This window comes from Pangasianodon hypophthalmus, chromosome 26 (genome assembly GCF_027358585.1).
Source record: "Pangasianodon hypophthalmus isolate fPanHyp1 chromosome 26, fPanHyp1.pri, whole genome shotgun sequence".
NCBI classification, from domain to species: domain Eukaryota; kingdom Metazoa; phylum Chordata; class Actinopteri; order Siluriformes; family Pangasiidae; genus Pangasianodon; species Pangasianodon hypophthalmus.
In genome coordinates, this window is record NC_069735.1 from 15,931,901 (window position 1) to 15,944,803 (window position 12,903).

General features: G+C 42.1%; 1 protein-coding gene across 1 annotated transcript; it reads right to left on the bottom strand.

The window, feature by feature from the left end:
- Nucleotides 1-808: 808 nt before the first annotated feature.
- On the bottom strand, nt 809-3,929 carry LOC113537443 (uncharacterized). The gene is made up of 4 exons (XM_026931911.3): nt 3,798-3,929; nt 2,188-2,484; nt 1,550-1,682; nt 809-1,456 (listed from the first exon to the last, which is right to left on the bottom strand). Exons 2-4 carry the CDS (start codon nt 2,438-2,440, stop codon nt 1,351-1,353), a joined length of 492 nt encoding a protein of 163 aa, XP_026787712.1. The 5' UTR covers nt 2,441-2,484; nt 3,798-3,929; the 3' UTR covers nt 809-1,350.
- Nucleotides 3,930-12,903: the final 8,974 nt, after the last annotated feature.

Below are 12,903 nucleotides of genomic sequence, written 5' to 3' on the forward strand. Positions count from 1 at the left end.
CATATTTGTTTAGTCAAGCCTTTTGTGAATATTTTTTTCTTAGGTACAGGGGCAGGTCTGGAGGGTTTCACAGGCATAGAGTGTTGTGGTGAACTGGGATGTTTGGATGCTGTCGCCCCCCTCACTCTCACACGTTCACTCAGGTTTGTCGACAGTGGAGTGGCTGGCTGCCTTATGTCCCAGGGTGCCCTCATGTCTGTGTTAGCTTCTGGCTCCCCCTTTTAGTTATGCTGTCATAGCTAGTCTTGCCGGAGTCCCTGCTTGCACTCTGCATGCAAAGTACATCATGCTTAACTATTAGAGGACAAAAGCTTACCTAACAATCTCTTCCTCTCTCTCCATCTCTCTCGCTCCCTCACTCTCTATCGAGCTACACATGCTACTTCTGAGATGCCAGTGATCCTGACCCCTTCTGCTCCTCCTCGCTGCCTGACCCATCCTGATGCCCTACTTCTGGTTGGAGTTCTCATCGGTTGAGTTCGCTCGCTGCTGCTGGGGGTGGCCCCATATGGACTGCCTGAAGAACTGTTTGGATTGCTGGGGATGGTGCCACCTGGGGGCTGTGGAGATGGCTTGGGGATCACATATGGGGAGCTGTACTGTAATGGCCTGGGACTGCGATTGCTGTAGTGGCTTTGGGGCTGCAGTTGCCATGAGCACCTTTGTACTCAGGACTCCATCAGTTGACGGTGGATAGATTTTAACCAACCGGACTTGTTTCAAAAACTGTGATGAATTTATTGGTTGCACAATTGCACTATTTGTCCATATAGTACACAATAATAGAAGGGATTTATTTATAATCGCATAATATAATCTGTTGCACCCAGATGAGGATGGGTTCCCTTTTGAGCCTGGTTCCTCTCAAGGTTTCTTCCTCATATCATCTCAGGGACGTTTTCCTTGCCACCGTCGCCTCTGGCTTGCTCATTAGGGATAAATTCACAGGGATAAATTCACATATTTACAATATATTTTTTTTCTGTATCCATTTATTTCTGTAAAGCTGCTTTGTGACAATGTCCATTGTTAAAAGCACTATACAAATAAAATTGAATTGAATTGAATTGATTATTGAGAAATTGTTTACAGAGAAATTTGCTTTAGAATATTAACACTTTTCACAAATGTAAGAACATGTAAAGAACAATGATTTCAGTAACTCTAGAAGCAGTTATATATAGGAGAGCCAAAAAAAGTCTTTGAATACTATTTTTAATGGCATAACTAATTAAATGATAAATTCTTAATTACATATTATGAAAAAAACAAGATTATTAATTCTTCTACAGCCGTCATCTGGGTTCATGATGTTCTCCAGGCTCTCCAGGTTCCCCTGTGTGAAACATCTCACATCCGTTTGTGAATGTAGATGACGTTCTTGCAGTTGGGGCAGGTGTGTTCGATGTCCTTGCAGGACTTTACGAAGAAAGGAATCACGCAGAATGGCCATATGCTGCAGGGAGATGGCAGAGGAAGTGTAAAGCAGTGTGTTTTTGTGTGTGAGAGCTGTGTGTGAGAGCGAGAGAGAGAGTGTGAGATCTCTTACAATAAGAAAAGGAGCGTCCCGGCAACCACCCAGGTGAGGAGTCCATTGATGGGTCGAGTCATTGTGACAATCTGCTGCTGGCAGAAACCACACCTCGTTGATGCGGGTACGGATTTCATAGGAGCCTGCATCACTGCAATCATACACACACACACATACACGTTTATTTTTCAATAATATTAGAGTATGTGATGTTCAATAAAGCCCCACCCTTTCCATTTTGAGTTAATGTTAATTTGTTCCTGAATTTGTGGGGTTACTGTCGTTGTTTCGCTGTTGCTGTAACGTGCTGTGAGATGAGGCAGGAAGCGAGTGCGTAAACTCAGCGCTGTGTTTATTAGGGCAAATGCTATTGATACGTTTCTGAATTTGCTCTTGCATTTTCGCATTTATCATATTGGTTTTTGTTTTGCTGGCATGTTTTTGATTTTCCAGGCATTGTTTTGGGTTTTTCTGTTACGTTTTTGGTTTTGGTATCATGTTTTTGGTTTATGCTGTCATATTTTGCTATCGAGTTTTGGGTTTTGCTGTTGCATTTTTGTTTCTGAGTTTTTGGTTTGCCAGTGTGTTTATGTGTTGCACTTACAGGCCACCGTAAATTACAACAGCCTGGAGTTAAAAAATTTTAGAAATCTTACCCACAGGGCCAGGAGGCTGGATCACTGCTACAGCTGGCTGAGCCTGGATGATGGCTGCTGAAGGTGCAGGCTGGACTATTACAGGGGGTGGAGATTGTTCAATGATCACAGGCGGAGGTGCAGGCTGGACTATTACAGGAGGTGGAGATTGTTCGATGATCACAGGCGGAGGTGCAGACTGGACTATCACAGGAGGTGGAGGTTGTTCGATGATCACAGGCGGAGGTGCAGGCTGATTGATTACGTAAGCCATGTTGAAGCAGAGGTGGTGACTAACGTGCACTTATTCTGATGCACCTGTGGAAAAACATGGGGAAAAAAAAAGAAAAGAAAGACTGAAATTCAAACCCAGGTGTGACCCAGTGCTGAATGGTTAGATGCTCTAATGAGTCGATTGATAAATTTATAGAACAATTCACAACTAGGAATGTGTGTGGGGGTGGGGGTGGGTAAAAGAGAAAGAGATAAAGAGAGAGAAGGAATGTAAACCTGCAGGGTGTGAACACAAAGCTGAGTCAGTGTGTATAGCGTCTAACTGTATGAACAGAAGTACACAAAGTATGCATTGGCTCAACACGCACAATTTGCAACAAACGTCATGTAAAGAAAGCACTTAAAGAAACTTCAGACAAAATAAAAACACCTGCTGAGATAACAAATGTGGCCTATGTGTGAGCCTCACATCACAATCACCTTAATATATATACTGTATATATATATATACATATATATATATATTTGAATTATAAAATTATGTTTTATACATTTTTCTATTCTTATTTTGTGCTTTGGTTTCTTTGAATGGTGCTTATAAGCAAAAATTATTCTAGTATTATTACAATTTATAATCGGTTATCAGTTTGATAATGGTTTAGTAATTGATCATTAAAGGTTTAATAATGATTTAGTTCTTTATTTATTTACATCTAATTTCTACTCACTATATTGCAGGTGCAATCTTCAAACTCTTAAATGCTATTTTCTTGGAGTTATTCAGAAAATATTAAAAATGGACACACCCTGCAGGGTGTGAACACAAAGCTGAGTCAGTGTGTATAGCGTCTAACTGTATGAACAGAAGTACACAAAGTATGCATTGGCTCGACACGCACAATTTACAATAAATTACACTTGAAGAAAGCACTTAAAGAAACTTCAGACAAAATAAAAACACATTGAGGCCTATGTGTGAGCCTCAAGTGCACATCATACTATGTGTGTATATATATATATATATATATATATATATATATAAAATAAAATATTATTCTATTATTATTACAATTTATAAACAGTTTGATAATGGTTTAAGAATTGATCATTAAAAGTTTAATAATGATTTATTTTATCTATTTACATTTAATTTCTACTCATTATATTGCAAGTCTTAAATGCTATTTTCTTGGAGTTATTCAGAAAATATTAAAAATGGACAAAAATGGCATAAAAATGACAAACAATTAATTACTTCACCTTCAATAGAATTAATTAATGCCAGCACTTTCTTTACTCTTTTTTTAAAAATTATTTTTGCATGTAGTATGTTGCCTTCCTTCACACACACACACACACACACACACACACAAACACACACACATACAAACCCCTACCTTTGTGCTCTGTGTCAGTCCTTTCTGAGTGATGCGGGCTGACTAAATCAGGTTACAGCTGACACCCCGCTATTACAAAAAGAAAGAGAAAGAAGCACTAAAGGGACATATTGTGAAATTAATGCCCCTCCCTTTGCAGTGATCAGGAACTATAACAACATATTTAACAGAGTTCCTGAGCTGCATGTGTAATTACAGAGCCTTACCCAACTCCCAGTTCATACCATACTCAGATTTCCATATTAATAATAATTATTAGGGGGCCAAGCACATAATACTTAGAACCCTTTTGCTTTCGTGAGGATTTTTCTTCTTCTTTGTCTTCATATTATTATTTTTCTCTGCTAAAACTGATCATGCACACCAAACTGTAGAGATTAAACTTGGTCAGTAGGTGGCTCTCCCTCCTGCTACTGATGGCACCTAATGATGGCACTACAGCAAAGGGTTTTATGTGAACCAAGTCCTAGTGTGAGAATTATATTTTGGACTTCTTCCTTTTTAACGAGTGTATACATGGGTGGGAATCATAACAGAGATACAAAAGCGAACCCAAAATGTCTCTGAGGCCCTCTAGTGGCTGGCTGCAGTACATTTTTAATCCCCCTCATTCTCATGTTAGTGAATGGAAAAGAAGTCAAATGTGTATTTTAAGTTACCTCATTACACGTGTAGGAAATAGCTGTTTAGGTTAAGCTGCCTGTATTCTCCACCAAAATATGTAGGAGATTAACAGATCGGCTCAGAAGGGGAAATTGTGCAAACTTGATTTTTTAACAGCTGACAACTTTTTGTCCAGTGATAACAAGAAATTAGTATATTTATTAATTATGCATGGGGTATTACCTCCGTGGCCACCGGCAGTAATATCCTAAATATAGTGAAACACTATATTAAGAGCACAGTAACAAGATCGGCAGTTTAAGGTAGTAAATTATAAGCACAGAGACACAAGACACTTGCCTTTGAAATCAGACGAGACTTTATTACTATTCTAAGACACAGAAACTAATCTAACACATAAACACACACGCACACTCACGCATACACACACACAAACAGGTGAAAATAGCTTTGAACAGAGAATGAATGAAATCATTAGCATTTTCTCAGACCATGACCTGAAAGAACCATCAACTTATCAGTTTAACCTTCGCTTCGTTTAGAAGGGCTTTAAACTTTGTATTAAATGCACCAGTTCAGCTAGACTCTGGAGGTACTATACTTGCGTTTGTGTTGCCAGGGATTCCCTCATTGCGTCGTTGTTTGGAGGGGTTTTCCGGCGATGTTGACTGGACGGCGGTCTGGTTGGCCTTAAGTAGCGTCTCGGAAGACCAATGAGGATGATAAACAGAGTGAGGAGCGAACCTGGCGGAGTCTTGTAGGGTTGCAAAACTTTGATGAGTAGTTCACAGCTGTGCAAAGGTGGGAGCTGGAGGCTTTGCAGGAACTAGTCTGGATGCGGAGCCTTGGAGCAAGCATGATTTCCTCATGATGTGGAGGGGTGAGAATTTCTGAAGCTCTTGGTTGATGAAAACTCCTGATGTTGTTGGAAGAGACTCCTGCAGACTTTGATTGAAGAGAGCTTCTGGTGCTGTTGGTAGAGACTCCTTCAAGATGTGGGTGGATGAGACTCTCTCCAGATGTGGATGGAGACTCTCTCCAGATGTGGAGAGAAGAGTAGTTTGGTGACAAGAACTCTGAAGATGTTAAAAGAGACCTCTCACAGAATTTCCTTTGTGTCCGAGGGTTTTAACCCTTTCTAGCTGGGCTGACCCCAAAGTGTCCGCTCCGATCAGCATGACTTCAGGGCGGGGCATAGTGATGCTCTCCGCCCATATTTTACTCTGTCCATTGTCTTTATGATCACATAATTTCGCACCTTTTCTTCCCGCTTTTTTGTATAGTTTGGATCTAACTTTTAATCCTAACTGTTAATACATGCATAAAATGACATTCTACCTTATTTTCCTTATTCTCATCTTTCATAAAATCCTTCAAGGAAAACATACATACCAAACATCACATACTTGTTGATACACTTCTTAACATTCTGACACTGTTAATGCTTGGAGGCAGTTGGTGGCTATAGGCATGATACATGGAGTAGGAGTAAGAAATAACACAAGCACAACATTAAAAAGGCAGCACTTTTCAAATTACATTATATTCATTTTTAAAGGTCCTTGTTCTTCCAGGAGATGTAGGGTGATGTGAGGCTTTTATTAAAGCTGGGCTCTGTGGAATGTGTGAATGGTGGTGAGAGCGTTGGGATCTTTGTGTTCCCAGAACAAAGGTCTCATTCCATGGTGACTCCCAGTTGGTTGTTTCTTGGGGCCTGCTGAGTGACTGTCCCCCTTTTGGTCTTAAGTTATTAGATTTATTGTTGAGGGTCCTTGAGTCTTGTCCTGTAGGCTGGCCAGTGGTTTTGGTCAGCAGCTCAGATCGATAGTCTTCTTCTTGGCTGATAGAGTTCATCCTCTGCTCTGGGATGTTCTCATGTTTACTCTGTTGTTCACAGGATTGCTGAAATTAGGCAGGTGGTAATTCACTCAGCTCCACAAAGGCTGTGAGAGGGGCTCATGGTTTTATGGCTTCCTTGCTTTTTTTGCCTGTTTCCTTGCAAACCCTACAAACTGCATACTGTAAATAAGTTCTGAATGAATGTTTGGCTGAAACTGGAATTAATACCGTACTGTACCATACCGTACAATTTACCATCATTATTGTTTGCCGGCCAATAACAAACAATAAGAACAGAATGGCCATTTGATTGAAAACAAAAGGGTAGAAGGAAGGAAGTGAGGAAGTCAGGAAGGAAGGAAGGAAGTCAGGAAGGAAAGAAGACATATATGATGCTTCTCCATTTCTTATTACCAGTCTAGTAGAGTATGTCTCTAAGCCTCTGCGAAAAAGCCAGGTTTTGTTTTAACTCTTTATGTAACAAAAAGTCAAAACTTGAATGTTTGTGGAAAAAAAAACAATCCTCCATCTGAGTAAAAAATAAATCTATTAAAATTATTTTTAAAAATGTAGATTAAATTAATTACATTAAAATAAATAATTTCTCAAAATAAACAGAAAAAGATAAGCAGAAATCTCTTTTAGCCTAATAAAATAAAATTTCAATTGCTGTGTTGAAAGTATTTAAAGATGAAAATATACTTAAAACAATGAAAAAATGGAAGTCATGCCCAAATGCATGGAAACTGTAAAAATGTAAAATAACATTTTTAACTATAAAATAACTTATGAAATAACACATGAAACCTCTCTACTTCAGCAATTTATTTTTAAGTAAGTGTGCACTCTTGCACTGCAGGCATCAGCTCCAATGTCCATGAACAGCCTCTGAATGACCTCAAAGGTGTATTTGAGGTTTGTGGGATAGCTTATTTTTAGTGCATACACCAATACCATTAAGTTTACAAAAGTATTTGTTACGTCACCAAGGTTGCGCAGAATGATTTCTTCTTCTGTTACAAGTGCCACATCATTGCAGTCACCTGGAATAGGCTCCAGGACATCATCCACAACTGTAAGCATTCCAACAGTAATGCCCTTGATAAGCTCTTCTTCAGAATCTATGCGCTTTATTAAAAACAAACTTTAAAATGTGCTTCCACACATACAATCTTAAAGCTCACAGACTTAAAAACAACTTTAAAAACAAACACTGATGAGTGCAGCTGTCTAGTGTACCAGTAAGAAACTGGTAAACAGGGTGATAAAGCACATGTAACCCACTCTATCATTTTGAGTCAGAAGATGTAATGAGCCATTTGTGGAGAAACAATATTATAAGCAAAAAAATACCCTTAATTTTGACTTTATTTTTGATAAAGCCTCATCTTTATGTCAATCAGAAAATTCAAACACTGAATATTGTTTTGATGCTGTCTAATGCCGGGTGTGAGAGATTGCAGTTGCTGCCTCCTTCAAATGGCAGCATGGTGTGCAAGTAAACCGATATTCACTTTACTAGTTATAGCACAAAATGAAACATAAATTAATAATTAATAGAAGGTGGTAAAAAATACAGTACAACTTACTGAAATGTGTCATCTTTCATATAATCGCATAATTCATGTTTCAGCTGTGGGAAGACAGCTTGACACCTAACATTACATTTATCACAGGTAAGTTATCTAATGGCAATAGCTTGTTATTTGGCTAGAAAATAAATTTGAGAGACGATTATATCGCTAAATTTTAATTGTATTATTGAATATATTCAGTACATTATATAAATGCATTATATTTTTACTTAACCTGGTACTGATGTCTGATTTAATGTCAAGTCAAGTCAAGTGGCTTTTTTTAGTCATTTCAACCATATACAGCTAGTTAGGAAAGGAAACGACTTTCTTCCAGGGCCAAGGTGCTAAAACAAACACAGAACTACAGGAGACTACATGTATTTACATAAAGTGCACAGTGCAAACGTACAAAGCACAAGACAGTACAAAACTACCAAAAACAAGACAATGGGCACAGTAAGTTACAGTGCAGCGCCGACAAGTACACGGTTCTACTATAAAGTGAATCAGATGACACTAGTGCAACAGAGTATCAATATAAGTTGCTGTAAACATAAGGATTAGCAGCTGGGTAGCGAGTATAAAGATAATATACAGTATATAATAAATATTTGTAGCAGCAGAAATTGAATACAGCGATGTGCAAAAATTGCAAGGAGGGTGGGGTGATGTTCAGTTTTTTGTGTGTGTGTGTGTGTGAAGAGAGACCCCGATGAAGGGTCTCGCGATCCAAGACAGTGCAATTCCCAAACTAGGCAGTGATGCAGCTGCTCAGGATGCTCTCGATAGTCCCTCTGTAGAACATGGTGAGGCTCGGGGGTGGGAGATGGGCTTTATTCAGCCTTCCCAGAAAGTAGGGCTTTCTTTGTTATGGAGCTGGTGTTGAGGGACCAGGTGAGGTCCACCGCCAGGTGAACACCAAGAAATTTGGTGCTCTTGATGATATCCACGGAGGAGCTGCCGATGTTCAGCAGAGAGTGGTCACTCTGGGTTCTCCTGAAGTCAACAACCATCCCTTTAGTTTTGTCCACATTCAGAGACAGGTTGTTGGTTCCCCACCAGTCTGTTAGCCGCTGCACGGGGCACGGGGACGATGGTGGTGGCCTTGAAGCAAGTTGGAACGAAGGCGCTGCTCAGGAAGGTGTTGAAGATGTCCGTGAAAACATCCGCTAACTGGTCTGCACAGCTGGTCTGGTTAGACACAGCACCTGGTCAGTGGGAGGAGGGGTGGTCTTCCTCACCATTGCTTCACTCTGCACCTCGAACCGAGCGTAGAAGTTGGTCAACCCATCTGGACGGGAGGCATCACTGTCACAGGCAGGTGATGATGTCCTGTAGTTGGTGATGGCCTGGATGCCCTGCCACATGTCAAGTGTCTCCGCTGTCCTTGAAGTGGCTTGTTTGCATGTTTGAATAAATCTAATGCTGTCAGCTTCGGTCAAGCCAGATGTTCCACTCAACACTACGTGTTGCTGAATGTTGATTACTGCTTGTAGCCTGCACCAACCAGATAGTGAAGGGAGCTTCCAATGATCACTGTACGCAACATTACAGGGAACTATGACAGACTTTGTATAGGATGAATTGCTGCTAACACACCTCAATTATAAAAATGACTTGTTAGACTGCAAAGCACACCTCTATGACCACTGCCTGCATTGTCTCATCAAATAATATGGGACGGACCTTATAGACACTTAATCACTCTTTTTATAGTTTGATCAATATCCTACAGTTCATACAGTGACAAATACTGTATATCAACTGAACTTACCTACTATATGACCTGTACTAAACATACCTAATTAGCATTGACACTACACAGATCAGCCATAACATTATGACCACTGACAGGTGAAGTGAATAATATTGATTATCTCGTTACAATAGCACCTGTCAAGGGTTGAGATATATTAGGCAGCAAGTCACCAGTCGGTTCTCGAAGTTGATGTATTGGAAACATGAAAAATGGGCAAGCGTAAGGATTAGACAGACTTTGAAAACGGCCAAATTGTGATGGCTAGATAACTGGGTCAGAGCATCTTTAAAACGGCAGGCCTTGTGGGGTGTTCCCAGTATGCAGTGGTTAGTACCTACCAAAAGTGGTCCAAGGAAGGACAACCGGTGAACTAGCATCAGGGTCACGGGAGCCCAAGGCTCACTGATACGCGTGGGGAGTGAAGGCTAGTCCGTCTGGTCTGATCCCATAGAAGAGCTATTGTAGCACAAATTGCTGAAAAGTTAAAGCTGGCTATGATAGAAAGGTGTCAGAACACATAGTGCATCACAGCTTGCTGCATATGGGGCTGTGTAGCCACAGACCTGTCAGAGTGCCCATGCTGACCTCTGTCCACTGCCAAAAGTGCCTACAATGGACACGTGAGCATCAGAACTGGACCACGGAGCAATGGAAGAAGGTGGCCTGGTCCGATAAATCACATTTTCTTTTACATCATGTGGAAGGCTGGGTGTGTGTGCGTCGCTTACCTGGGGAAGAGATGGCACCAGCATGCACTATGGGAAGAAGGTAAGCTGGTGGAGGAAGTGTGATGCTCCGGGCAATGTTCTGCTGGGAAACGTTGGGTCCTGGCATGCATGTGGATGCTATTTTGACATATACCACCTACCTAAACATAGTTGCAGACCAGGTACACCCCTTCATGGCAACTGTATTCCCTAATGGCAGTGACCTCTTTCGGCAGGATAATGCGCCCTGCCACACTGTAAAAATTGTTCAGGAATGCTTCGAGGAACATGACAAAGTGTTCAAGGTGTTGACTTGGCCTCCAAATTCCCCAGTTCTCAATCCAGTCGAACATCTGGGGGGTGTGCTGGCCATCAAGTCCGATCCATGGAGGCCCCACCTCACAACTTACAGGACTTAAAGGATCTGCTGTTAACGTCTTTGTGCCAGATACCAAAGCGCACCTTCAGGGATCTAGTGGAGTCCATGCCTCGACGGGTCAGGGCTGTTTTGGCAGCAAAAGGGGGACCAACACAATAAGGTGGTCATAATGTTATGGCTGATCGGTGTATAATATATATCTGTAGCAGCAGAAATTGAATACAGAGATGAACAAAAATTGCAAGGAGGATGGGGTGATGTTCAGTTTTGTGTGTGTGTGTGTTTTCAGTCCAGTCTCTGAGTGCTGAGGAGTCTGATGGCTTTGGGGAAGAAACTGTTGCAGTCTGGCCATGAGGGCCCGAATGCTTTGGTACTGTTTGCCAGATGGCAGAAGGGTAAAGAGTTTGTGTGAGGGGTGCATGGGCTCATCCACAATGCTGGTGGCTTTTTGGATGCAGCGTGTCATGTAAGTGTCTGTGACGGAGGGAAGAGAGACCCCAATAATCTTCTCAGATGTCCTCACTATCCGCTGCAGGGTCTCGCGATCCTAGACAGTGCAATTCCCAAACCAGGCAGTGATGAAGATGCCTAGGGTGCTCTCAATAGTTCCTCTGTAGATGGTGAGGATGAGGGGTGGGAGATGGGCTTTGTTCAGCCTTTGCAGAAAGTAGAGATGCTGCTGGGCTTTCTTTGTTATGGAGCTGGTGTTAAGGGACCAGGTGAGGTCCACCGCCAGGTGAACGCCAAGAAATTTGGTGCTCTTGATGATATCCACGGAGGAGCTGCCGATGTTCAGCAGAGAGTGGTCACTCTGGGCTCTCCTGAAATCAGCAACCATCCCTTTAGTTTTGTCCTCATTCAGAGACAGGTAGTTGGTTCCGCACCAGTCCATTAGCCGCTGCACCTCCTGTCAGTATGCTGACTCGTCGTTCTTGCTGATGTGACCCACCACTGTCGTGTCATTGGCGAACTTGATGATGTGATTCGAGCCGTGCATTGCTACACAATCGTGAGTCATCAGGGTGAACAGCAGTGGACTGAGCACACAGCCCTGGGGCGCCTGTGGTGGTGTTGGAGATGCTGTTCCCATTCATGACTGACTGAGGTCTCCCAGTAAGGGATTCCAGGATCCAGGTGCAGAGGGAGGTGCTCAGGCCCAGCAGATTCAGCTTTCCAATCAGGTGCTGAGGAATGATTGTGCTGAATGCTGACCTGAAGTCTATGAACAGCATTCGAATATATGTGTCTTTTTTGTCCAGATGGTTGAGGGCCAGATGGAGGGTGGTGGTGATGGCTTCACCTGTTGAGCAATTGGGACGCTATGCGAATTGCAGGGGATCCAGTGAGGGGGGCAGCAGGGTCTTGATGTGCCTCATGATGAGCCTCTCGAAGAACTTCATGATAATGGGTGTGAGTGCAATGGATGGTAGTCGTTGAGGCAGGACTTCTTTGGCACAGGGACAATGGTGGTAGCCTTGAAGCACATTGGAACAATGATGCTGCTCAGGGAGGTGTTGAAGATGTTCATGGAAACATCCGCTAGCTGGTCTGCACATCCTCTGAGCACTCTTCCAGGAATATTGTCTGGTCCCTTGCCCCATCATTCCTCGTCCCCCGCCTGAAACCAGTCATACCTGGTTCCTTAGCCGCCAACCTCCCACCTGCTACCCCACTGCCTCGCCTTGACTTCGCGGGCCAGCTGGCATACCTGGTCATAACCATCCTGAACTCAGCTGAACAGAGCTTTGCTCTGTCAAATCATCCCAGACGACATACTCCAGTTCCCAACATGCACTTCAGCCTACATGGCTGCCCCAGACTCCACCTCCCAGACCACACACACTGCGTTGCTCTCAGTCACCGGACATCTGATTATACACATCTAGTTTCAATCACATACACACACACACTCACACACCCTTTATATAGAGACTTTCAGTCAACAGAACTTTGCGAAGAAAATGTTCAGCTTTGCCTGTGCTACTGATGTTACCATGCCTGTTTATCTCTGGCACGTACTTGCTGGTTTGACCTTGACTTTCTTCTCAGATCCTTGTGTTTTGCCTAAGCCTTGTGTATTCTATTTGCAGATCACAGCCGATGCGGACTAGACATGAATAAATATACAAAGATAGAACCTTAACCAGAAATTGGGTATAATTTTCAGTAGATAAAGATAAAGAAAAAATGCAATTTGGTTAAAATAATAAATAGACTGAAA

Coding starts and splice junctions, on each gene's coding strand:
- LOC113537443 (XM_026931911.3), bottom strand. CDS start 2,440: ATGGCTTACGTAATCAATCAGCCTGCACCTCCGCCTGTGATCATCGAA. Junction 1,683..2,187: donor CCAGCCTCCTGGCCCTGTGG/GTAAGATTTCTA, acceptor GTATGATTGCAG/TGATGCAGGCTCCTATGAAA. Junction 1,457..1,549: donor GGGACGCTCCTTTTCTTATT/GTAAGAGATCTC, acceptor ATCTCCCTGCAG/CATATGGCCATTCTGCGTGA.